Below are 25708 nucleotides of genomic sequence, written 5' to 3'. Positions count from 1 at the left end.
CATGATGATGTTATAGCTGGCTCATTAGCTAGCCTGAAATAATGTTGTTGGGGAGGAATAAGGAAGACCGTGCTAGAAGGAGGGAAAGGTGAAGGGCACAATAAATTCTAAACAGCTCAAGTTACTAATTAAATATTTTGGATGGTTTCGACTTAACATGGGCTTCAGAACAACTAATGACCCTTTACAAAAATTAAAAGAATAAATAAAAGACATCAAGTCAGACCCAATATTAAATAATCCTAAAGAATAAGTGGCCTCATAACTGCCTTACAAACAAGATCTAACCAAGCCATCAGTAAATTGTAACAAGTTGTACTGGCACTCTGTGTCCATCCATCTATACAAACATAATATTTAACTGCCAATGTCATTGGTTTCTTTCATCTTTGATGATATAGGGCAGTGACAGAAATGATACACTCAGCCCCCTAAAAGCACTCTACAGCTGTGCCCTGACAGAAGTGCATGGCTGCAGAATGCTTTAAAAGTGCTGGATCACATGACAAATTAACCCACATTTAATGAGGGTTCAGATGAAAGTGCTCCAAAGCAGAGCACCTTCATTATTCTGTTTGTCTCTGTGTCTCCCTCCCCTGCCTTCTCCCCCCTCCCATCCTGAAGACAGCACTGGAGCTGGGGGCGGGGGAGCAGAAGGCATGGATAGGAGGTGCATATGCTGGGTGTGTGACACCTCTACACAACAGAAAACCTTCTTGGGGCTCAGCAACAGCATAAGGATTTGACTCGCAGCAAAAAGAGTTAGTGACTAGAAACATTTTTACCATTTATCCATGTTTATATAGCGCTATCACCCAAATATCTGAGTGCTTCAAATTATTTTCCTCCCCTAAGAAGCTGAGGTGAAACAAGAACTAGTTCCCCATCTGTTAAATGGAGATAACACCCAGAGTGCCTAAGCCACTCAGAAGTCCACTGAAAAATAAGAAGTTAAATCAAGGTCTCCAGGGTTCCAAATTAGCGCCTTAGCCATCACACTATATTTGACATTGGTATCATAACACTGGCATAACTATTCAAGGACCAAGAGTTGAGTTGAGTTAGTGACAGTATATGCACCCTTTTTCACAGGAATTAGGGAATGACCCTGGATGGTTAGTTCTTGATTAATAAAGTTTCAAACCCAGAGTAAATAAAAAATACCTGTCTGGTCATTTACAATTGCACAGAATGTTGCATGTGCACTCTATGCAATGTTGCATGTGCACCCTGGCTGCCCTAATAGGCTCAATGGGGTATGTTAGGCCAACTATCCTTATGTGTTGCTTAACTGGCTGGAAGGGCAGCACCCTTATTTAAACTTACCTGTGGCAACTGACCACAGGCTGCTCAGTTCTCATACTCCTGAGCAGCTGCTACATTTGTCTTTATTTTTTACCTTTAACTCCTACCTTCAGAGCCCTAGCCTGTGCCTCATCTCTGACCCCTAGCTTCAGACGCCTCCACACTTGGACCAATCCTTCTCTAGCATGGCCTAACCTCTGGGCTGAACCATTTAGGCAGACAGACTTAAGAAATCATCCTTGCCTTTCACAAAACACAAAAATCACATGGAATTTAAAGATAAATGGAATAATATGGCATGAAATCAGTCAGTGTAACTGTAAAAGAAAAAAGATTTTACTCATGTGCATAAGAATTTCAAGTCAAGACCTAAATTAATAACCAATCTGAATAGCACTGGATTACAGATTTAGTGTAACAGTACTTGAATGTCCAGTGATCGTTTCCTTATGATGTGTGAAAAATCAGCAAGGCCATTCCATGTTAGCTATTTTTAAACAGAGCAATTCATTGATTTCAAGAAGAACTTCTTCCTAAAACTGATGGTGTGATACATCCCAGAGTAAATTATTCTATGTAACACCCACCTCAAAAAAAAAGTTATAATAGCTAAAGCATAGACTATTAAGAGAAGCACACAACTTGAGATCAGAACACACTATATGCATAGTAGGCAGTCTACTGTAGTATTAGGCCAATGACTGTCTCTCAAGACAAGGGTAATTCGCAGGCCTTTTAATCATGTAAACCCTCTATTACCAAAAGGAAAGAGTTTAAAAAAAAAACACTCTACCTCTCTTTCCTCTTTAATAAGATATTGCACAAAATACAGTATGTAAATTCTTCATCTGTAGAGATAACAGTTATCCCTGGAGAGAATAACGCTAGCTAAGAAGCCAGTTTTAGAAAAACTCTGAAATCAGTTACTTAACCATTTGTGACACTAATAACAATTGCCCCTTTATTTAATTTAAATAAATTCTTCTGGACACATTAAAAACAAAAAGTGCCACATTTAGCATTTTCGATCTAAGGTATTTTCAAAATGGAAATGAGAGAAAGATCCAAAGTTCATGAAATAAAATAATAATATCTGACTGATAAAGAAGTATGTTATTTACCTTTGAAAAATATAATGACACTGCACTAAAAACATAGTGTGTTATTATAATGCAAAAGAGAATGTGGCCTCTCTCTAACAACTAGAAATCCTTTTGCCACCTCTTCCACTAAGGAGGGCTGCCAATTTGTCCCCATCACTGTCAGCAGACAAAAGATGACGATGACTACAGCCAGACCATATCAAACAGAAGACACAGCAACTCCAGAGGAACGCCTTAAAACCCACTGGGGTGTAAAGTTAGGGCTGAGGCCTTCTTGTCAGCTATTACCGCAAAAGAATCAGAGGAAATAGTGACATTGCTAAACAATGGAAAGGTCAAGCAGTTCGTAGCCATTTCATGACCCAGACAAGTCAAGGTCAAGAAATTCAGGTAGCAACTCAGCCTGGGCGTAAGTTACAGCACAAATGAATTGTTTTAACAAATCAGCTTTGGTCAATTAAACCTAACAAGACATGTTGCATCACGTAGCAGGGTTCCTGACACTAAGGCCAGGAGCTGAGGCTAGCCTCGTAAAACAAGGCTTTTAACATAGCATAACAAATTTAAGGTAATCCATCCAGAAACTGCATATGTCAGAATAATAAAATACAAGATGTCCTGACCAAGAGACTTTTTCACACAGAGATCCTGGGGTACAGGCATTCCTTCAATACATCTACATATATCTACATCTACATCATTTTCAATGGCTTTAATAAAAAAAAAAAAAAGTAATATACTACTATAAACACTTTTTCTTACCTACAACATACCTATAACATGTCTTTCTTTGATTTGAATAGCAATTACTTTATAACCTCTCAGTAATTTTTGTGATCAGAAAATTAAATTGAAAATCATCTGGGTATTTTTGTTTGCTGTTGTTTACAAAAACAAGACTCTTTTTTTTCAAATTAGTCCCTGAATACTTTATTTTTGTATACCTTTTCAACTACAGTTTTAAATTTAAAAATGTGTAACTACTATACTAGATGGTATGTATATTTTGAGCGGGACTCAAATAATAAATGAATCAGAACAATTAAGATCTTCAATATTAGAGTTTCTCATGGAAACAGTTCTGGGGGAATGCTTTCAAATGCCCGGCTAAAAAACAAACTGAAATACTGTACTCAGTAAAAATAGCCAATCTTACCCTCTCATTTATTTAAATTCCTTCCCACGAGAAAAACCAAACACATAAATTGATTATGTTAATTTAACATTAAGTTTGAGATGTCACGTACACCATCAAGAAATTCAGAAACTACATTATTAAAAAAAATTGTCGCATATGTAGAAATCATATGGAAATTACTAGTGCCATAGTTCTTTTTTACCTTACCTTTCTGAATTTCCTAACCTGCATGCAATTCCCCAAGTCTCGCATAGTACTATAGTTAATTTTGATATTTAATTTCCCTGGATACTTTTTTTTTTTTTGGGGGGGGGGGGGGGAGGGAGGAATACTGTAAAGACCCTTTAGATAAGTTACCTTAAGCAATGAAGACTTTCAGAGCCACAAGAGTACATTTCTGTTTTTGAGCTGAAGGCATCTTTGCCATTAAGATGTATAATGGAGCTCTGAACTATAGGAAGTTTTAATGCATAAGGCCAAATTATCTTAGGTAAGATTTTATGTGATGTGCTACATAAAGGGCAGTTCTTCACTAAGACCTTAATTAGTTATTGGGAAAAGTAATTTAGTATGCATATGCCCAGCATTTAAGCCAATTTTGATAGCATGCTAGGAGGAGGTAGAACACACAAGATAAGCTCATGTTGATTTTGAAATGTTCATGACCCTCAGAATCATTGCTAAATTTCCATAGCCATTCCTTCGTCAATTAGGCCAAGAAATATATCAAGTTGAGTTTGAAATTCATAACTCCAACTATTTTTGCATTAAGCTACACTTGAGTAATTTTCCTTTCCTGATCATATGTAATCCAAAACTGACTAAATTCAGCTCAAACTTTTTTTTTAAGTGTGTATGAGGGTGAGGGGTGGGGGGTACACTTGTGATTACTGCACGCTTGGAAAATTCAGTCCAAAAGCCATTTGTTTTGAAAAAATATATATAATTAAAATGGTGAGAAAAAAAAACTAAGAAGGACCTGGCTGGAAGACTGAAACTTAGTCCTATACAGTGCTTACAATGCACAGACAGTGCAATACAAACACTTCCTTAAATTAACTCTTAATTAACTTTTACCTTTCACCAAGCTTTTACCTTTCACCAAGCTAATGCTACAAGATTTGTTTCTATCTTATGAACCATGTAAACCTCTAATTCAAATTTAGCACTGTTTTGCCTTTATTAACCAATTTATTAGCAATTGTTTCTACAAGTTCTATGGGTGTTAAAAAGAATAAAACTATGAAACCTTCACATAAAAAAGTTACATCTTGTTAATGTCAAACAAACCCTGGCTAAATCACACAGGTCTTTTTCTTATTTACACATTCACTTAGCATCTGAAAAATATCTCCCGAATTAAGTGATTTCTTCTCCATTCCAAAATGTAAGCAACAGGCTTATTTATTCAATTAAGGTAGTAGTAGACCTTGATTGGCTATTTTAAGTTCATCATTCCAAGAGATCACTATGAAACAACATACCACCTTGACACTGAGAAAGGAATATAATTCTTTAGAAAGCCTCTTGAAGCGTTATGCTTGGCACTCTCACATGCTGCTGTAAGAACCAAAGTTTCCGATAACATAACCACTAGTCCTTGAGATTTCTAAAATTACTTCTCCAACACAGACAGAGAGGGGGATGGGGAAAAAAACATGAAACTCTTTTTGCCATGAAAAACCATGTGGACTGCCCAGTTTCCATCCATTAGTCCAGAAACTGTAGGTTCCTTTAAAATGCATCAATTAGCAACAATTCAAAATACAAAGTGGGATAATAGAAGTGTTTAATTTTTTTAACAAAGGCCTTACAATAATTTTAAGCGATTCAACATGCAGAATTTTGTTAAGGAAAAAAGTTGGGGGGGTGTTGTTTTTTGGGGGAGGGTTTTTACATATCCAGTTCACTATATTTTAAAAGGAGAGCTTTTCTTCCCAGCTCTGAGTATTTTTGCTTGATCCTACCATGATGCAATAATCCTACTTTGTTTTGTTTTACTTTATAACCTGTTGCCATAAAAATGGTTGTGATATCCTAAATTTAACATTACGCCCTGATTTTCAATGAGTGGCACAGAATTTAACCACAAAACTCCCCTTCATTTAAAAGGCGTTCTGTTGCTTAACCCTGAGCAAGTTACTTTATTGCTGTAACAAGTATGAGAAATCAGCCTAGAATCAGCAAAACTTCTCTTGAAATGCATATCTTTATCTATGCCAAGAACATCAGAATTAAATATGCAAAGTTCCTCCTCCCCTGCTCCTACTCCAATCACACCACCAACTATCCTGACTTCGAAAGGAAATGAAAAGAAAAATTACTATCCATTTTGGATTCCTCACTTACATCCTCCAAATTATCAGCATAGACCAGTACCATGGCACCCGAAAGTGTCTTGAGATCATTTCAAGAGTGCCATGGGGTGCCAAATAATGTTATCACTGTTAGATGTGCAAACATGATTCACACCTAATAGTGATTTAAAACAAGTGATTTCAAAAACAAATCCACAGTGTCAAAAATATTCTGACCTGTCTTTCTGAGTTCTTTGCAACAGAAGAATTATTCTATTATTTTTCTGTAGTAAAAAAAACCCAAATAAAATCTAAGAGTTGGCATTTTCTAAGGGGTTCCTTAAGCCTAACAATAAGGTATGCCTTGAGTCCAATGTGAGGTCCCTTGAGTCTAAAAATTGAGGATTACTGTTGTAGAAATATACACACATGCAAAATCAGGAATAGTGGATGGCCCTTTTAAACATTAAATTCATGCACTGTCTGGCCTACAATATTTTTTAAAACCAATTTAAAGCATTACTATCTCTATTTTCAAATCAAATTAACCTCCATTTTTTTAAATTGTTAATGCATTCCACGCCTGTTCTTTTCAGTACAAGGCCCCATGAGTCTTCTCACAAAAGAACTGAATAGCAATCTTTTGAATCTGCACAAAAATTTCAAACATTGTGCTCTCTTAATGCAGAATTACACTAGAATTCATCAAAACAATATGATGTTTTAGAAAAAAATTATCGTTAGGTAGCAGATTGTTATATTATCTTTTAAATATTTTAAATCACAACTGATAAAAATATCAAATTAATGCTGCTCTTATACTGGCTGTTTATAAAACTGAGACCGGTAGTAACACAGGAAGCTGGTTAGCCATTTCAGTACGTATCAGTCAAGCTTCTGTAGAGGCACCTGGATTGATGAATGGCAAGTTAGACCTATTTGGTCCCATTTCAGCTACTGACTTATTTTGTGTGAACTCAGGCAAGTCACTTCACCTTTGTGCCTTAATGTACCCTTCTACAAAATGGGTAGAATACCGAATTAAATTTTCTCATATCAGTTATTTCCTAATGGCCCAAACCTACAAGTTACTGGGTGCTGAGACAATTAGAAATTTGATAGACTGATCTTGGTCCCAGTGTTTGCATCCATGTGCACAGTAAGCATAAACTTTTGTCATCTAGGATGTACTCATGGCACATGAATCCCAATATTACATGAATCACTCAACTTATCCAATCATACAGTGATGAATAAAATTTTCTACCTAATAAAGTATCTAGTCATCCTAAATAATTTTGCATACATTTTAAGAACATAAAATTGCCACTCTGATATTCCTAAAAAGAATATAAAACGCACAAATTCAATAGGTTTAATAATCTGTACGGAAAGTATGAATTTAGGAGTGACCAGACAAAATTAATTCAGAGTATCAGCTCCCCAAAAAATTTTAGAAAAGAAAACCAAATAGGGAGTAGGCCATTAAGATTTCAAAAGTTAATTCTTACAACAGTCAGAAGTGCCACGTGCTTAGAAAAAGAATTATTGTAATTTCTTTTTGAATGAAGCTATCCTGTTTGTAGCAAGCCAATACATATGGATTACTATAAGATCCCACATGTAATAATGATGACACTTAAAAAAGTAACCACGATTGTTAACATTAAGCAAGGCTAAATACATTTTCAGATCAATTCAGTTGCCATTCACAGACTCTGGTGTTCCTGTTGGGAATATCTGAAAATGTGATTAATAACAGCAAAAAACGCAGTCCAAAAAATCAGAAAGCCTAAATAAGTTTAAACTGTAGACTGCTGAAGTTATACAACTTGAAGATAACAAGTGTTATATGTTGGCTATCTCTTGAGATCTGTAAACTTCCTAGCATACAAGAGCTGAATCTTAGCACACAAAGTTACCCATTACCTACTTTACAAAAAAGCCCAGCCCACTCTCTCCCCACCCCCCTTCTATTTTTTCTTCCCAAACAGACAGGACACAGTCTGGCGATTCAGGGACTCACGTAGGCCAGACTTCCTTCTGTGCAGCCCTTTGGGTAGAAATGCTGATCCTTCTTATTAATTAACGAGATAATGGTGGTTAACTGGAAAGCAATATTAATGCTAACTATCTAGGAAACTTCAACAGAAATGATTTAACCTTTTTGTTGATTTCCTGGTAACACAATCATGCCACTGGAACAGCATCTTGATGGCTTCAGAACTTTGAAATTCAGGAGCGTCTGAAGTATATCAGACTAAGCAGAACTGTATCTTTTTTGCTGCTCTCAAATAAACTTATAGAATCTCCTCTGAACTGTGTATTTATATTAACAGATGGAGCAATAGCCAACCAGTTTTATCACTTTTACACCACATTCATGTCTATGTGGTGGGTAACATGACCGATGTGAGAAATGGAAACAGAGACACGTATTTTAAAAAATAATCTAAAAATGCTTAATGCATTTACCATTATTTCAGTCATTTAGACTTCCAAAAACATTTCTCCAGGCCCAATGTGCTTTATTCAGCATGCTTTCGAATATTGAAATGTAAGGTTTACATTTTATGTATACTGAAAAAACACATGGGGATTAATAATTCTATAAATGAGACACATAGCTGTAGACGCTTTATGTTTTAGGAATAAAACAAAAGAACAAAATTTTATAAAATCAGTTGCTTTAGGACTAAGTAAAACATCTATAAGAAGAATGTATTTATATTATCAAAAAGGTTCTACTGCAGCAAACAAGTACAGCAGCTTTCATTCAGTGATTGTCAAAAACTTTCCAATGTGCCCACTGCAATGCGGATGCCAACCAACGAATCAAAGGCATTCAGCAACTAGACAAAGAGGGTCTGATGCCAACCTCGGTGCCACTGGCAACCATTATTGGCATCAAGCACATTGTCTGCCTTTTTTTTCTCCTCTCCTGGCACTTGACAAACAAAATGGCGGTTCTTGTAGCAACGGAACACAGCATAAGCGCTGCACTGATTGAATCAAATACTACCAAATGATTTTATGGACTGGGATGCAGTTCATACCAAATGATACATGTTGCCTGATATGTGACAAAAAAATAGTTTTGTTGATACAAGTGATGATCATGACATTTTTTAGTTTATTTTTAATAGGAAAAAAGCAGATATAAAGAACAAGGAGAACAATAAAGAAAATTGTTTTTAAAGATTATATTAATATTAAAACATTTTAATGACCCAATTATCAAACATAATATGAACTTTGCAGTTTCTTCCCCCAGATCACTAAAGACAATGACATTTCAAGCCATGTCAAACCATTTCTTATTAAACTTATTAGCATCCTCATCTTTTTTAGGATGTAAGATAAAACAGGAGAGAGAAAAAAAAGACTGAATTTTGAGGGGGGAGGGAGGGAGGGAGGGAGGGAGGGAGGAAGAGTGAAGGAGAAGGAGAGAGAGAGAAAGAAAGAAAGAAACGAAATGGAGAACCAGATGAAGTTGGTCAATGACAAAACTTGATAGCCCGGTCTTTATTTCTTCCTTCAGAAGAACCATGGAAGTAGAAAAACCTTTTAGAAATAACGAAAAGGAGTATTGACATTTCTAGATCTGGAAATTGTCAATATATTGTAACATTATTGCGCACTGCAATGCGGATGCCAACCAACAAATCACAGGCATCCGAGGCTAAACAAAGAAGGTCTGATGCCAATCCTGGTGCCACTGGCAACCATCATTGGCACTCGAACTATTCTTCCTCATGTTTTTCCTAGTTAATTAAAAAAAAAATTCAACAAAAACCACTGTTTTCCCTCCTTATTCATTTCACATTCTTTTTTTATATTTACTTCAAGAATTGTTAGTATTTTTGTGCTTAATTTATTATATGCCACTGTTTAGTAGATATTTATATACTAAAAGAGGAATAAAAAGAAAGTCATTATGTGCAAGACACGGCAGTTTGATTGACTTCATGTGTATCTTTTACAAAACCTGGCATCCTTAATCAATTGCACTACAAAAAACACCATCATTAACATGCTCTTGATAGAAAGAAAGATTCAAAGTTTGAAAGAAAAATACTAGGATAACGTTATATAACTTCTTCAACTAGAGAGCCACCAGATGTTAACAGAAGATTTACTGCAAAGCAGTCAGAGAAATAAAAATTAGAAGCAATTTACCATAAACAACAGTCTAGCAATGGTGACTTGATATAAAAAAATTAATCAACTTTAAACTTCCAATATATTTTCTTAGTTATTTGATGTTATTTGGAAATATTAATGCCATAGCATTGGTGCATGCTTATTTTATGCAGCATATTTTGTCATATGACAAATCTTAAAATACCCCGTATTCTCAATTTATTTAAACCAGAAAAGCTCCATAGACCTTATTTCCCATTTTGACTTAATAGCTTTCCAACTGGAAAATATGTGTGTAAGGTTATACCAATTTTGTTTGGTTCAAGAGCTGCTTGAACTATGTTGCTTTTCCTTGTAGTTTTGACTTTTAGAAGATTTCCTAAACTGGTATAATATACTAATTAGGTCAATAAGCTATGTCTTACAATTGGTATTTTCATACTATCATTTAAAGGTTTCTGCATAAAGAAGTTTTAGAATTAAAAATAGAATAAGATATTTTGCTTTAAAGTACCCCAATAAAGTCTGATCACCCAATCAAGGTGATCCATCTTTTCCTAGATCACCTTTACCAGATTTTGCAGCTACTTAAAGTCAGTGCAAAATAACTAAACGTATAGACTGTCCACTACTGGAAAGTAAACTAATAAATACAAGCAGAAAAAAATAATTTTATTTTCACTTTGAATAATCCAGAAGATTGGCCATATTTAATAGGCTTTAATTGAGTGCAATAATTATAAGACACAATTTGCGGAAATAATTATGAATTCTAAAACAGAAGTTCATTGTAAATAAAAAGTATGCGATGTATGTATTCTTCACTGGGATTAATGCATATATGTACTATGTGAAATCTACAGTCAGCTGAAGATGTGCCATTTTACCTTTTTGTTACTAATAAAATCTATTCAATTAATTTATCAGTTAAATCCCCTAGTTATATACAGGCCATCAGATAACAGTCTGCCATCTGCCTTTCTGCAGGCCATTTCTACCTACCACCAGGCCAAGTTATGAAATGGCCCACCATCTGTGACAATTCAGACTTTACTCAATTTGGATTTGTGGCTAAAAAATAAATGTTACTAAATATAAGTCATTAATATAAAAGATTTCTAAAGGATGATACAATTACAAAAGAGTAAAGAAAAAAATTTAAGTATGAGTTTGCTGAGTTTTGAAACTATGAAAATAAGTTTTTATTGGATCCATTAATGATAGGCATATATCAGTTCCAGAATATTATCAGCAGCTATTTTCTTTTTATTTTGTAACAGAAGTTTAACCACTGTTTCTTAAGTGGGCCTCAAATTTCCCATATTTAAACAACTCCTTAAGAAAATAATGTGCACCACTGTTACCATAAAATTAGAATCTTAATGGAAAATTTGGGAAAATGTTGCATTGTGACGGATCTTTGAAAAATACAATACGACCACCCAATGTAAAACCATGCAGTCAAACAGCAGCTATAAAAATGGAAATAAGGAAAATATTGCATGGTGTAATTCTAAATATATAGTTAATTTTTTTTCTGGAACTCTACAGATTCTATTTGCTAAAACCTTTTTAACGTTTTATTTTTACAATGGTAAGGAAGTTTATATTTCGTCTTCGGAACAAGAGTAGATTCATCACTATCAACACAAATCATTGAGCGTGAGCAGTTAAAAGATGAGTGTAAACATGTATGTTTCTGTGCAAATGTACATACATGCATATATCATTAATGATGCTGAAAATAAACCTATGAAAATCAGGGTAATATTTTCTATAGCACTTACTGGGAAAAACATACAGCGCTTTTTGATAAAAATTACAACTTCAAAGGAAGTAAAGTATGCTTCTAGTTTCTTTTGAAAGAAAAGGCAGCACGTATGTCATATGCATGTGTCATTTACATATATTTTTAGGAGTACGTGTATCTGTGTATATGTATCCATTTTGATTTTTATATATACACACACACACACACACACACACACACACACACACACACACACACATACCCACATTCTATGTACAAACCACAGAAGATGATTTCATTGGAAGTCTTCCCTTAAAAGGCGGGGGGGGGGGAGCTGGGGGGGGGGGGAGGGAGAGCCTGTTTGGAATCAGAGTTTGACATACTAAGACAGAAACACTACAATCTGCTTCCTACCTTGCTCCTGCACGTAGTATGCCAAAAACAAATCAAGCTCCTTGACTGATACTGTTATGTGATGTGGCTGGACGCAAAGTGCTGGATTTGTGCAATGTGGGGATTTCATGAGACGTTCTCCATCCGTACTTTCCAAGGGGATGCCTTTGAACAGGATCACCATGACTAGATCCAGCCGCCAGACTTTGTCAGCCTGTCGCAGGCAGTCGATTCTCCTAATCTTACCCTTCTGGTCAGGATTGGACAATACACAGCATGGGTGCTTCTTCCCAGTAACGGTGAGCACAAAATCCTCCCGGTACTCTTGGCGTATATCTTTGCGCAGCTTGGCGAGGAGCCTGGATGCCCACTTCTGTTTAATTTCAGGCTTTTCACTAAGTAGCTCATCCTTGACTGCTCTTTCCTCATCCTTTGACATTCGTTTCTCGTGTTTTTTAAAGTACTTGCGTTTTCGAGCCTGAAGGTTGAACCAAGTATAGGCGATTGCACGGACATGTGGAAGAAGTGCCTCAATAAATGGGTGAAATTCATCCTGTTGAAAGAAGCACGGAAGAAAAAGAAGAAGAAAACTCGAAGTCAGTTTTTTCTTGCAAGCAAGGAAAAAGTAAGATAGGGTTCTGAAAATTGCAAAAGTGAAAAACAAGATGAAGACAATACAGATGTAGCATTTATAAAAATTTCTGCATACTATCCCTTTATGTAATTACATTAACTGTCAAGCAACAGATAGAAGTACCCACAGAATCAAATGTTCCCCTTTCCCCATTTCACCCTTTGAGAGAAACACATGAAGGTTTTATTTTGCATGCTTCTTCTCACTTGTCCCCACAATGCTATACAGACTACATCATACAAAAGTGACGCTAACAAGATGTTTCATTTCTAACATTTAATTATTGACTGATCGGCTAACACCAAGCAGTACCATTCTACAAAGAGGACACTGTATGATTTTAGGAAATCTGAGCAGAAATGTTCAGAATGCAGAACCGAATGCCACAGTTCATTTCTCTTCTCTGTGGCACAGAAACACAAAGCATATACATGCTCAGTGTAATGCCACACAGTTCCTGCTTTTGGAGCATGCTCTCAGCAAGAGACTGCTGGTGGCACAAAGAGCATGCGCCATTAAACTTGATCCATTTTCTTATCAAACGTCCAACATTCCAACACTGAAACAGCACCATTCCAGTGGTGGTAACTAGAGAAACCAGTATACAGTAAGGGAAAGTGGGCAAAAGACACAGCATGCAGTGTAAAAAACCTGAACAGAAGCTTCTGTACTTTCAGCTCTGCATGCTTCCCTCATACCCATCTTTGTAAAATAAAAGTTTATGAAGTTGAGAACAAAAATTACATTAATGTTCTTCCGACAGCTCCACTGTGGGATTTGAAGCCCCACAGAGTTGGTTAATTTGTTAACTGATCACATGAGTGTGGCAATTATTCTAAACCCCTTAAAAATCAATCTGAGGTATACAATGAAAAATGGCAACTTGGCACAAACTTTGCATTCTTTGTGTTTCTGCATGCTGTGGCAGGGTGACATTAAGAGTTTACCACTGGTCAAACACTGCTTTTGTGAAATCCATGCAGTTTATTTAGTTTTAAAACATCCTATCCTATCATACAGCCATAACTGCAGGTTCGTATCTTCTGCCTGCTTGTAGTCTATACTCTTTAAATAGGGTAATAATTAAATGTTATTTAAGAATCTACTCTATAGCAATTAAATTCATTCATTTTGTCTGTTTTAAGTAACGTACAACATACCTGTTCACATCTGTCTAAACGGAACCTTTCCTAAAAGTATCTCTCTGAAAGAATAGGAGCGTAATTATTCCATTAACAAAAAAAGCAAGAGTGACTTATCAAATGTTACGGTTTTGGTTTGGAGGGGTCCAATTGGCTTCGGAGGGGGTCTTTGTATATGAGTGCGCATGTGTTCTGGGGTCTTTTTTAACACTGTGCAGTGATTATTCGTCATCTTGAGTGACTAAGTACAATCAAACTACAATTTAACCTCCTTTATGTAATGATATTCAAGAATACAATTTATAAACTAGTGTTTTAGTTACACTGATAGACATGGAATGATTTAAATTTAATCAGTACACTGATTAACTCCATTAGGACAAAAAAAGTTGAAAGTGTAACTAATGGCTTCATAATTATATGGAGTTCAGTCTATTTTCATGGCAGCCTACTGGTCTTCAGACCAAGATTTTCATACTAAAACTTCAAATTTAAGAGGAATTTCAAAAGATCCTACATGTTAAAACAGATGTAAAAATGCAATAGGTGTACGCCACCAATCTTCAAAACAAATTGAAAACAAAAACTAAAAGCAACAACAAAAAAGTTTCAATGTTACATTAGCAGAATGGCGGAAAATACAAACAAAACTGAACAACAGGACAGGACACAAATTATTGCATTACAGTACAATGCATAACAAAGGGCCACAAAGGCAATAATTAAACTGATCAGCAGCTCCAACAGAGATTTGAACAATTCTGATACTATACTGGCACATAAAACTAGGCCATGTAAAGAATTAAACCACAATCTGTTCTTTGTGTGGGAAGGCAATAGTGCTCCGAGCAACCACAGCCCATGATAAGACTTCCGTATCTTCCATACACTTCTGATGCCATGCTTTTTCCTCTCCTTACAACGACTGCAGAAAGTTTATTTTTTCTCCTCTGAAAGTGATCTTAATGGAAGCATTTGAATAAAATGTTCATTGGACAACATGCAGCAAGGAGTGTGCTGCATTAAACACTTCCAATTCATTTCAAGTTGAAGAAAACAGATTCACCACAGATTTAGGAACCCTTAGAGCTGAGAGGTGGGGGAGGAGAGGAGGCCAGGAAGACCTTTTATCCCAAATTAAATATTTTCCTCTACATTTAAAAGAGGCTGCTGATTTCATAGATGAAAATATGCTACAATATTCAAAGCAATTTTATTGATCTATCTTATTTAGTCATAAGGATGTCATGAGCTTTTTTGGTTTGACCTTACTCCTAGATTCTGTCTGTAATACTAACATGAAAGCTAACGGCATTAAAAATCAATAGCTCATTCTATAATGTTTAAATTTCAGGTTTTCAGCTTTCAGCTTTGATTTATTCAGTGAATATCTAAAACGAAAAACTTTACTTTTTAAGTTCAGACTTTTGTTTTACAATATCATTCAGTGCTGAAGCTATAAAAAATATGTTAAAGAAAAAAAAGTGATGCAAAAAAATCAGTGAATTATGTCCTACTGCAAAGCAGTATTATCAAATACCTTTGAGAGATTCATTGTATGTCTGGATTCCTTTCAAATGAAACATTACTTGACAAGAAGTGCCCCATAAAAATGATCCTAAATGGAGATTTGCTATTAATCATACACGTTCTCCACTAAACCTTCTAAAAAGCCATCTACTAAATTTGATTTTTCCCTAATATTGGTAGAGCCAATATTGAAAAAATGATTTTTATGTGGCACATACCCATGCGAGTCATAACTACGCTCGCAAAAAAATGATTTATGAAGGTAAGGTTTTCAAATGTCATAATGAATGGCTCGGGAGAACCAATGTGCACTGAAAATTTCAAATAAAATGGGAGGGATTTTTTAAATATGTATAAAACTTGCAAATAAATGAAAAAAATACCTGTAGTCTAATGGCAATATAATAATGACAGATACGCCAGCTTTCTTTGCAAAATACTTACAAGAGAAATATATTTGCTTTCTCCTTCCCTTCCCCTCCTCTGTCCAAACTTTGTGTCAATCAAACCACCTGAGTTTAAATTATAGGGCTATGAAACAATAAGGAAAGAAATAAGGCAAAAAATGGTAATTATACCTAGAAAACCTGAATTCTCATCTTTACCAGTTGGATTTTGTTTGCCTATTGCTACACAATATATTCTGTAGAGGAAAGACAGTTGTAAGAAATTTTGTTTCCTGGACTACTGCAATATAAAAATAAACCAGTGTAAAAATATCACAAGAGCTGAGTATCTGAAAGGGTGCAGGAACGACATCTTATGCCTCAGCAAGAGATAAATGGAATTTATATTCATTCCAACATGAAAAAATAAAGTTGTATTTGATAAATATGTATTCTTCTTCCTTTTTTATTCATGCCAAAGTTTCATTTAACTGATGACATTGTTCAGTATTGGCTTAAAAACCCTGCTTCTAGATTTCAGACCCACTCTCAAAAGGTGCTACAATGCTACTCCTGCACAAATTGAACAACTACTTTTGTGAAAAATTTTATCCAACCAAATACTCTATTTTGATCTGCGCTTATAAATGGTATCAAAATACACAGATACTACTGCATCCAGACTACACCTGAAGTTTTATAAGTATGGTAAGTGCAATAGATACTAATTTTGGCAGGCTTTTTTTATAATATCAACTTAATATAAGACTCAGTGATATGCCACTTTAAAAATGAAAAGATGACAAACTGCAAGTCCTCATGTATTATGTAAACTTAATCTTTAATTTAGGGGAAAGAAAAATTGGTAAGAAAGGTCCTTCATCATTCCAAGCAGATGACGGATATTCAAAATCAAAGAAAAATCAAAACCACTACATTTGTACTCCAGAAATATGGATGTCTAGTAGTGAATGTGCCTATATAAAAACAACATTGTACATGATGGGAAATTATTATCATCTTTATGTAGGTAATACATTAAAGCAAGATACTGCTTTATTTATGTTTGCATGTGTAATAAATTAAACATTTACAAAGACACCAATATCAGCATTTTAATAGAGATTTGGGGAAAAAATGATGGGCTTTATTGCATCTTCTTAGGAAAAAGTCAGAAAAGCAAAAGGCACAAAAAAAGTCACTGGATCTTTTAACAGTGAAAGCCCTGATCTGCTTTATTATTGTTGGGAGTTAGAATTTCCCCATTTTTTAATATAATTAAAAACTTTTAGATAAAAGTTCATGTCCAGAGTTCTCATTAGCTATCCATTTACAAAAAGGGCAGCTCATAGAGGAAAAAAATCTACTAATTCGGGATTCCGCTAAAAGTAATTCTTATGCGCATACCTGTAAACATATGTGGTTATCTATTATGCTAGTGCAATTTACATGTAATGATTATATTATCTTTTTTAAAACTTCAAATAACTCAGTGACACTATTTTTCCAGATTTGCTCCACTGATGTTGACTTTTACTTGCTGAAAATATCCATAGCTAAGTCAATCACACTTAGATGCCAAACAAAATATAAACAATAAAAAAATGTGTCAGCCAAAAAGCTACAGGACTGCATCCAATCACTGAATAAGCCTTATCATTGTTTTCATCTTCATTCACAATTTATGAATGCTACAGTCCCTTTGAATCACAATGGTTTTTAAGTCTCAAATAATTGGAATCATACTTATTAGTCCACTGCGCAAATATCAGCACCTAAATATTAGATTTATAATAAATAGTCTAACACTAGAATTACTTTCTCACATTTTTCCTTTCTTAAACACCAATGTGGAGGCAAGCAGTTATCAGTTTAATCAGTTTACATCACATCCTCGTAAGACAGACTTTAAAAAAAAAAAGCTGCTGAAAACTATCCCGTAGTTTTAGAGTTATAATTTACTATTTGGGATTGGTCTGGCACCAAGATGCTGGTTTCTTCTTTCCGTGGTCATATCAGCTACACTCTACGGGCACTTAAATAACTTCTGATGCGTTGTTTCTATACTGATGTTTAACAATAAAATAGTTTCAAAAGAATAAGAGCCATATTCTGTTGCCTGCAACACATAGTGCTGCGAAGAGTTTCATAAAACCACGGATTTTGCTAAATTGACTCCCCATATGAAACACTCCCCTACAATAATACCCCACGGTTTGCCCAAACTCTCCCCAAATGGATAGCTTTGCTTGCAGCGTGCACTATCTTTGCTCAGAGGGTGCAGAGTCAGTCGGCACCAACAACCTAGAAAACTCCAAATGCAATTTGAACAAGCGCCCGCGTTTGGCTTTCCCTGTTGCATTACTGATGTGCAAAATCAGATACCCCGACATCAAGCGAGAAAACCCCCCTGTCGCCCCATACACCCCAATGAGAAAATACCTAGGTAAGTTAGATCCACCTGAAAATGCTGGCACGCTTTGTATTTTAATAAGAGCACAAGACAATCTTCTGCTACGCCAGGTTTGTTTGGGGTTTGTTTGGTTGTTATTTAAATAACACTTCCCCTCTCAAATCCTTTTTATCAGGCACTGCCTGAACAGCCCGGAGAGTTCAGAAGACAGCAGATCAGTGGTTTGCAGCCTGATCAATACTTTTTCCAACCCGGGTTTCTTTTTCTTTTAGAGAAATTATATTCATTTCTGTTTTATTAACCTTTGGCTTTTTTGGTTTTTAATGCAATAACCATTAGCAGTGTGTATCTCCGGGGGGTGCATGGCAGGGATCTCCCCAAAACAATGGCCTGATACAGTTTATTCTCTGCTCTTCTCTTCTGCAAGAGGAGTTTGCATCCTGACAAAACTGTGCTCTGACCCGTTACGGCTGTTCCCATGACTCATAAGCAACCCACACCTTAAAAAATAAAAAAGCAGAATAAAATTAAATATATATTAAAAAAAAACACACACAAAAAAACGAAACGCATCTATACCTGAGTGAGACAGATGGGAGAATACATCATGACTTCTCTTTGAGAGCAAACTTCCCGGAGAGCCCCTAAGAAAAGCCTCAAAAGGGAATAATTTCATCTATTCATTTTACAGTCATCTGAGACTCAAGGAAGATGAAATCAATCGGGACTGGGCTCTCGCCCTGGATCACCGCAACTTCGCAACAAACCCCCAGTCCTCCTTAAATAGCCAAAGATTCAAGTTCACTCCGTGCGCTAGATTTCCCGGGGTGAAATCCAGTCTACACTTTTAACCCTCTTGTTGTCGGCGGCGCAGGAGTCTTTGCCTTTGGTTGCTGCGGCTGCTGCTGATGATGATGGTGATGGTGGCGGTTGCTTTTCAGCTGAAGAGGGTGTTGTTTTTTTGTTGTTGTTGTTGATTTGTTTTTAAGGGGGGAGGGCGGGAGGATTTGGATGTTGTTGTTTGGGTTTGGTTTGGTTTGGGTTTTTTGTTTTGCAAAAGAAGCTGGTGCCGGGTTAGCAGAGCGCTGTCACCAAGCTCACAAAGTTCAAGGTTAGCGCCCGCAGCAGAGCAGGAACAATCCCGGAGTGATCGGAGGAGAAACTTTTCGAAGAAGAGAGCATGTGTGCAGGAGCCGGGGCGAAGACTTCCACCCCCCTCGCCCACCACCAAGGGAGGGGGAAAAAAATAGCTTCGCAGCGCGCAATCTCCGGATCTGCTCTGGCTGCAGCCTGGTGCCTCTCGCTCCTCGCGCTGCCTCGCGGCGCCCTCCCCCTTCCCGGCGCGGCGCGGCGCGGCGCGGGGGCAGGCGGGGAGGAGGGAGCGTCCAAGCGACCGCTGCAATCACAGCCCGGCCCGCGCGGGGGACGGCAGCGGGGACAGCCCGCTCCGCGCCTCGCCGCCCAGCTGCCGCTTGCCACCTCCCCCCGAGCCCGGCAACCGCTCAGCCTACACACCTTACACACGCACACGCCCACTCACCCTACACACCTTCTTACACGCGCGCACACCCACCCTCACCCTACACACCTTACACGCGCACACCCCTTACACATGCACACACACACCCCCACCCTACAAACCTCCTTACACATGCACACACTACCCTACACAACCTCTTTACATACGTACACACCCACCCCTCACACTACACACCCTCCGCACACCCCTCACCCTACACACCTTACACACGCACACCCCCCTCACCCTACACACCTCCTTACACATGCACACACCACCCTACACACACACACCCTTGCACTCACACCCCCTACCTACACCCCCCCACACACAGCCTCCCTACACACACATACCTACACACCCCGCTCGGATCCACCCGCTCGGGCTCTTTCCCAAATGAGGCCCCTGGTTTTTTATTGTAGTTTTACTTCTTATTACATTATTATTATTTAATCACACAACCGGCGCTCACACTCCTGCACATTCCTGTTCCAGCAGACCCCACTTCTCTCCCCTCCCCAATCCCTCCCTCCTGATTAATCATCATCTTTTGCCGGAGAAGAAACCAGCACGTTTTTTCCAAGCAGGCTCCATTGCTGCTGGGAGGGAAGGTGGCAGCAGTGAGGCTGGGGGTCACAGTGCTGAGAGCGGGAGCGGCAGCACGTCCTCAGCCCGCTGCTTTCCTGGCCCTGGGAAGTGCCCAGTGGAAAATCCCCTCCGCCAGCTGCGAGCGGCTGGGACCGCGGGGTCCGCAGCTCTGCGCGCAGCCAGCCCGGCCGGCACGGCGTACACCCGGCTGGGCATGGCGGGGGGCAAATCCCCACTCATGAAGCCCGCCAGGAGGACTGGGCTGGGGCACTTGCAGCCCCTTCTCCCTGCAAACAGAGCGGGGGAAACCTGCGCTGGGCTTTACTGCCCCCCCTCCCCCCGGCGTCTCCTCCGCCTCAGCACGTTGCGATGGCTCGGGGCTGCGGCACCCGCAGAGGCAGAGGAAAGCCGCTGCCCCCCCACCCCGGGTGTCCCTTGCACGTGCCCCCGGCATGCCCCTGGGGGGCTCCAAAAGTCCCGAAGGACACTCGGCCCTTCCCCTCGGGAGCTGCCCGCCCGGGCCAACGGGGCAGGAGCCAGGCGGTCCCCGCGCCGGGCATGTGGCAGCGCGGCGCAGGGAGGAGGGCGAGAGGAGAGGAGGCAGGTTCAAGTCAACCATGAAATGGTCACTTTTTAACCCCGTCCTGTCCTCATTAGGGAAATGCTCAAACACAGCCCGCTCGTACACAGGGCTCTTAATGAGGGGAGCCTGCCAAGCCGGCCAGCTGCAAGGGCCATAAATTTACTTGCCAGAGGGGACGGGGACGGGGACGGGGAGGGGCGAGGAGGGGAAGGGGTCGTCCAAGACAAGTAATGTCACAGGGAGATTTCCCTCCCCCCGCCCCTCCAACATGCCAGCCTGGGCGGCCCGTGCAGCGGGCGCGGAGCAATGCCATTGGCACCGGCACCAGCCCCCAAGCCCCCAGCGGTAGCAGTAAGACGAGGGACAAGGCCCCTCCACACAGACGCCCGGGGCGCGGCGCCGGGAGCAGGGCGAGGGGCTGGGGCGCCGGGTGAGCGTGTCCCTGCCCCCCACGTGCCTGCGCCCACGAGGCAAAAGGCGGGAAGGGCGGGCCGAGCCCGTGGGAGCCAGGGAGCCTCCCCTCTGTCCTCAGGCGCCCTGCCCGGCCCGGCCCTGCCCCAGGCCTTTCCAGGAATAGACGTGGGGAGGGGGTGAGCCGAGCCCGGGGCTGGGGAGCAGCTAGAGCCAGGCTCGGTCCGCACCTCTGCCCAGGGACCAGGGCCGGGATGCCCGCGACTGCTCCAGGCCAGGGGAAATCCCTGCCGGGGCCAAGTGCCCATCTCTCCCTCGCCTGCTGCTGGCCCTGCCCGGGGCTCCGCACAAGAGTCCCGCCCGAGGTCCCGAGCTGGTCCCCCGGCCCCCCTCAGCGGTATCCGCAACTTGTGCCCACTAGGAGTTAGTTCGCGTCCCGTGGGGACGAAGTGGAGCTGGAGCAAACCGTGCTGTTCATCATGTCCCCGCCCAAATACCAACGCATCCGCACGCTCTTATGTATAAAAAACAACACCACACACAACAAAAAACACCTCCTCAAAATACAAATACAAGCCAGCGTCCCATTCCGTCTAGCTGCGCATCTGCTCTCAAACTCACCGAGCGAGACTGTTTTCAAATCAAAGTCTGAGACTAGGCAGCTGGACCTGGGGAAGCCTTTTTAAAAAATACAAAAAAAACACAAACCCCCAAAAACCCCAAACCAAGGGACGAACAAACCTGTGCTTCCCTCCACCGCAGTTTTTCGCGGACGAGGCAGAGGTTGGTTCGGTTGGGAACAAATGCACTGATCCTCTCTCCCCGCACAGGCAGCTCGGAACAAACTTTGCGCGCACACATTCTGCACTCGGTCATGTTTCCAGCGCATCGCAAAAGTTAGAAACAGAAAGAAAGGCCTGCTAGAGCATCGAGGCGCTACTCTGGGGTACAGGATTTTCAATCGGGGTCCTATGTCTCAAAAGCCATCCTAAGATTTTGTTTTTGCACCAACCTCGTTTTCTATCTCGTGAAGGACACTGCTAATGCTGGACTGTATAACCAGTGTTTCTCCGAGTGTGGATTTCCTAGCTGTCCAGTCTGCAGAAAACTGGACATTTCTTCTTTAAAAAAAAAAAAACAACTAAGGATTTATTTTGTAAAACAAGAAATAAAGTCACTCGCCCCCAATATTTGGCAGCAGTTCCATACAATTCAATCTGCAAAAAGCGCTGATGCCCCGAAAAGAAAAGCTATACGCAGGTATCATTTCAACTTCATCCGCAGTACGAAAACCAAGCTCGTAAAATACGCTGGTTATGTACACAAATATCTACATATACATGAACCCAGAGTCGATTATATATAGTGTATGTGTAACAAATATATACACACCGTAGTACATACTATATTTTAGATATTTCTGTGTAATCTCTCTCTCATCTCAGATACTAATAACGATGAACTAAAACGATAACGTCCTCGGATTTCCTTGTGACATCATTTTCAAGTACAAAGCAAAGTGCCAATTACAGATGACGTAGTGTAATTCTGTTTTCCTGTACGATAGATAGATAGATAGATAGATAGATAGATAGATAGATAGATAGATAGTACAGGAAAACTGAGAATATATACGTGGATACACACACATACATACATAGATGCACACACACAAATACACATCTGTATGTGTATACACACACTTGCGTATACACACGTATGCACGCACACATAAGTGTGTGTTATATCACACACCCAACTAAACCTTTGCTGATACACTTTTAGAAAATAGGAAAAGAAACAAGGACATGAAATTTTAATCTGTTCACGATATTGTAATTTATTTTGCATGCAGCTGAAGTTTATAGTTTCTATGGATTTACAAAAAATGTGAACAGCAGTCAAACTTGTCATTTACTCTTGCATTACCTCTTTAAATAAATGTGTGTTCTAGTATTAGGAGGATTTTTCTGAATGATCAGAAACCCAGAGAAAAACACACCCGCTCTCTATATGTCTGTATGTATGGGTGTGCGTGCTGACCTCTGTCCACATATGGTTTGATGATGACTTTAATACCCGAGCATTCTCCGTCTCCCCAGACCAGAAAATGAAAACATCAAAACCTCAAATGTAAAACTCCAAACCACAACGTTTTGTGTTACACAACTAACTCTACAGTTTTTACCCCGGCCGCGTAAAGGTCACGTTCTCAGCCTTACAAAGGTCTTGAAACTCTTACTAACGTAACACATTCCTCTCCAAATTCACATGAACTCATCTTAAACTCCCTGCACACATACATGCACGCACACAACTTGCAGCTGTATCTCTTCTGACGGCTTGTATGACTTTCTGAAATTATTCTTTTTTTCCCCTTAAAAAAAAGATTGATTTAAATGTGTCTGCAAATTAGAGTTCAAAAGTTAACTTTTTTCCTGTGATTCAAAGTTAAAATTACACGGGCTACGGCTCAAGATCACTTCAAAGAAAGTTAGAGCTAATCTTGTGTATTTTGGCGCCTTTTCCCTGCCAGCTACTGTACTTAAAAACAAAACAAAACTTGGAGATCTTGTCTGTCCCGTCTCAAGTTCAATGGCAGCCCTTTCCAGCAGCAGGAGGAGGAGAAGATGGCCATGTTCGCAGCCCTAATAATAATTCAGATCACGCCACATCGGCATCTTGTGTCAAAGTCGAAACTGGCTTCCCCGCCCCCTTCAACCTGAGAGCTGCCAAGTCCTCACACACTCCTCATTCAACCACAAGTTAATGGATGGGATATTGTGCATTAAAATGTGGCCCAGACATACAGACGAAGAGAGGACAAGAGGGGAAAGCAGACAGACAGACAGACACACACACACACACACACACACACACACACGAGAGAGGAATGAATTAAACTGCACGCACAACTCCCCCAGCAATACAGCCGAGTGAAAAAACCCCAACAACAGAAACAAGCCTCAAAACTTTCCGAGACAAAATCCGACAGAGAAACTGAACATCACACACTACAACACAGTGGGAAAGACTCCTGCCTGTTTCCAGAGGCCACCTCTAGCCCAGCACAAACAACCATCACTGCCATTTTTCTTCAAAAGTACACACGGCTGGAGAAAAGTGCATTCATTATAACAACACCAAGGCGGCTCAAAGGTGAGAAAAGCAGAACACTTTACAATCAGAAAGAGAGAAAGGGGGTAGGGGGGGACTGTCTACAAGGTACAAGTAAAGTAGCATTTGCATTAATCCTTTCCAGCGTTTAACCGATAGTTGTCTGCCAGAGAAGAAGGGGGGAGGGGGTGGGAAGTTGAAGCAGGAAATGTGCCAAGTTCAGCACTTTTGGATGCAAACTCCCATCAACTGATTCCTGGCATAAAAGTGTGACCCATATACAAAAGCTGCCAAAAAAGCAAAATATAAACAATCCACCATTTATATCTCATCCTGTAAAGCAGAAGTGATATCAGCATTTAGGAAGGGGGTATAACATCCACTTTGAAACCACAGAGACAAATCTCAGCTTGGAAAAGAAGAAGAAGAAAAGAAGAAGAGGCAACAAGCCAAGTAGATTGAAAAAAAAAAAAAGCATCGTTTTCAATGCCACATACCATTGCACTGTATTGCATTAAATAAATGGGATCCTGAAATCTGTAACACACAACACAGGGCCGTTGGCTTCACATTTCTCAGGTAACAAATTTATTCTTTTCTCAAGGGCTCGGTGTGGTTTGTTTGTTTTTTGTTTGGATTCCCAGGAGTGGCCTTCTGCCTTTTTTTTTTGTTAAGAAAAAAAATATTGTTACTGTTATTTGCTCGGTTTTTAAATATATATATATCTATATAGATATATATATAGAAATGGAGACACCAAACGGGAAGAAAATTCTTGGCCAGAGGAGGGGAAAAGGCGGTAAAGTTAAAGTCTATAGGCAGTGGGCAGCCCCCTCCTTCTCCTCCTCCTCCTTCTCAATCTCTTTCCAATCTTCCTTCCTCTTTGAGTTGCAAGGCTGGAGAGTAGGTTTTGGTGGCTGACTTGAACGCGGTCCAGGAGAGGCTGAGCCCTTTTTTTTGGAGCTGGGCTGGTCTCTATGTATGTATGCTGCTGCCTCTTTTTTTCCTTCCCCTCTCTCTCCCTCGTCTCTCCCCCCTCTCGGGTCTGGCTCTGCAGAATGAGCTGGCGATCCCAGCGCGGAGCTGCGTACTTGGCCTCCTTCCACCTCCCAGCGATTGGCCAGCCCAGCAGCGGTGGCTTCCCTTAATCACCACCCACCAAACCACCCCTCCCCGCGCCCCGCGCGCGCGCCCCTCCCCGCGACCCCGTGGGAAGCGCGGCTCTTCGCTTCCGCCTGGCGGCTGCATGAGAAACC

The 25708-nt window shown here is 39.8% G+C and overlaps 1 protein-coding gene across 9 annotated transcripts in view; it reads right to left on the bottom strand.

Moving 5' to 3' along the window:
* NFIB (nuclear factor I B) overlaps positions 1–25500 on the bottom strand; it is a 248196-nt gene extending 222696 nt beyond the window's left edge. For 5 of the 9 annotated variants that reach the window (XM_059724716.1, XM_059724720.1, XM_059724718.1 and 2 more), the window contains exon 1: positions 12151–12682. In XM_059724716.1, coding sequence (XP_059580699.1) covers positions 12151–12568 — 418 coding nt within the window. In that variant the 5' untranslated portion in view covers positions 12569–12682. Of the gene's footprint in view, positions 1–12150; positions 12683–18813; positions 19714–24949 lie in introns of those variants that run through there. The other 4 variants (XM_006261055.4, XM_019483837.2, XM_014611097.3 and 1 more) reach the window with 3 other exon arrangements.
* Between the last annotated feature and the right edge of the window lie 208 nt (positions 25501–25708).

Source organism: Alligator mississippiensis, chromosome 3 (assembly GCF_030867095.1).
Source record: "Alligator mississippiensis isolate rAllMis1 chromosome 3, rAllMis1, whole genome shotgun sequence".
NCBI classification, from domain to species: Eukaryota; Metazoa; Chordata; order Crocodylia; family Alligatoridae; genus Alligator; species Alligator mississippiensis.
The sequence above is the reverse complement of the archived record's forward strand: the minus strand, read 5'-3'. Positions and strand labels throughout refer to the sequence as shown.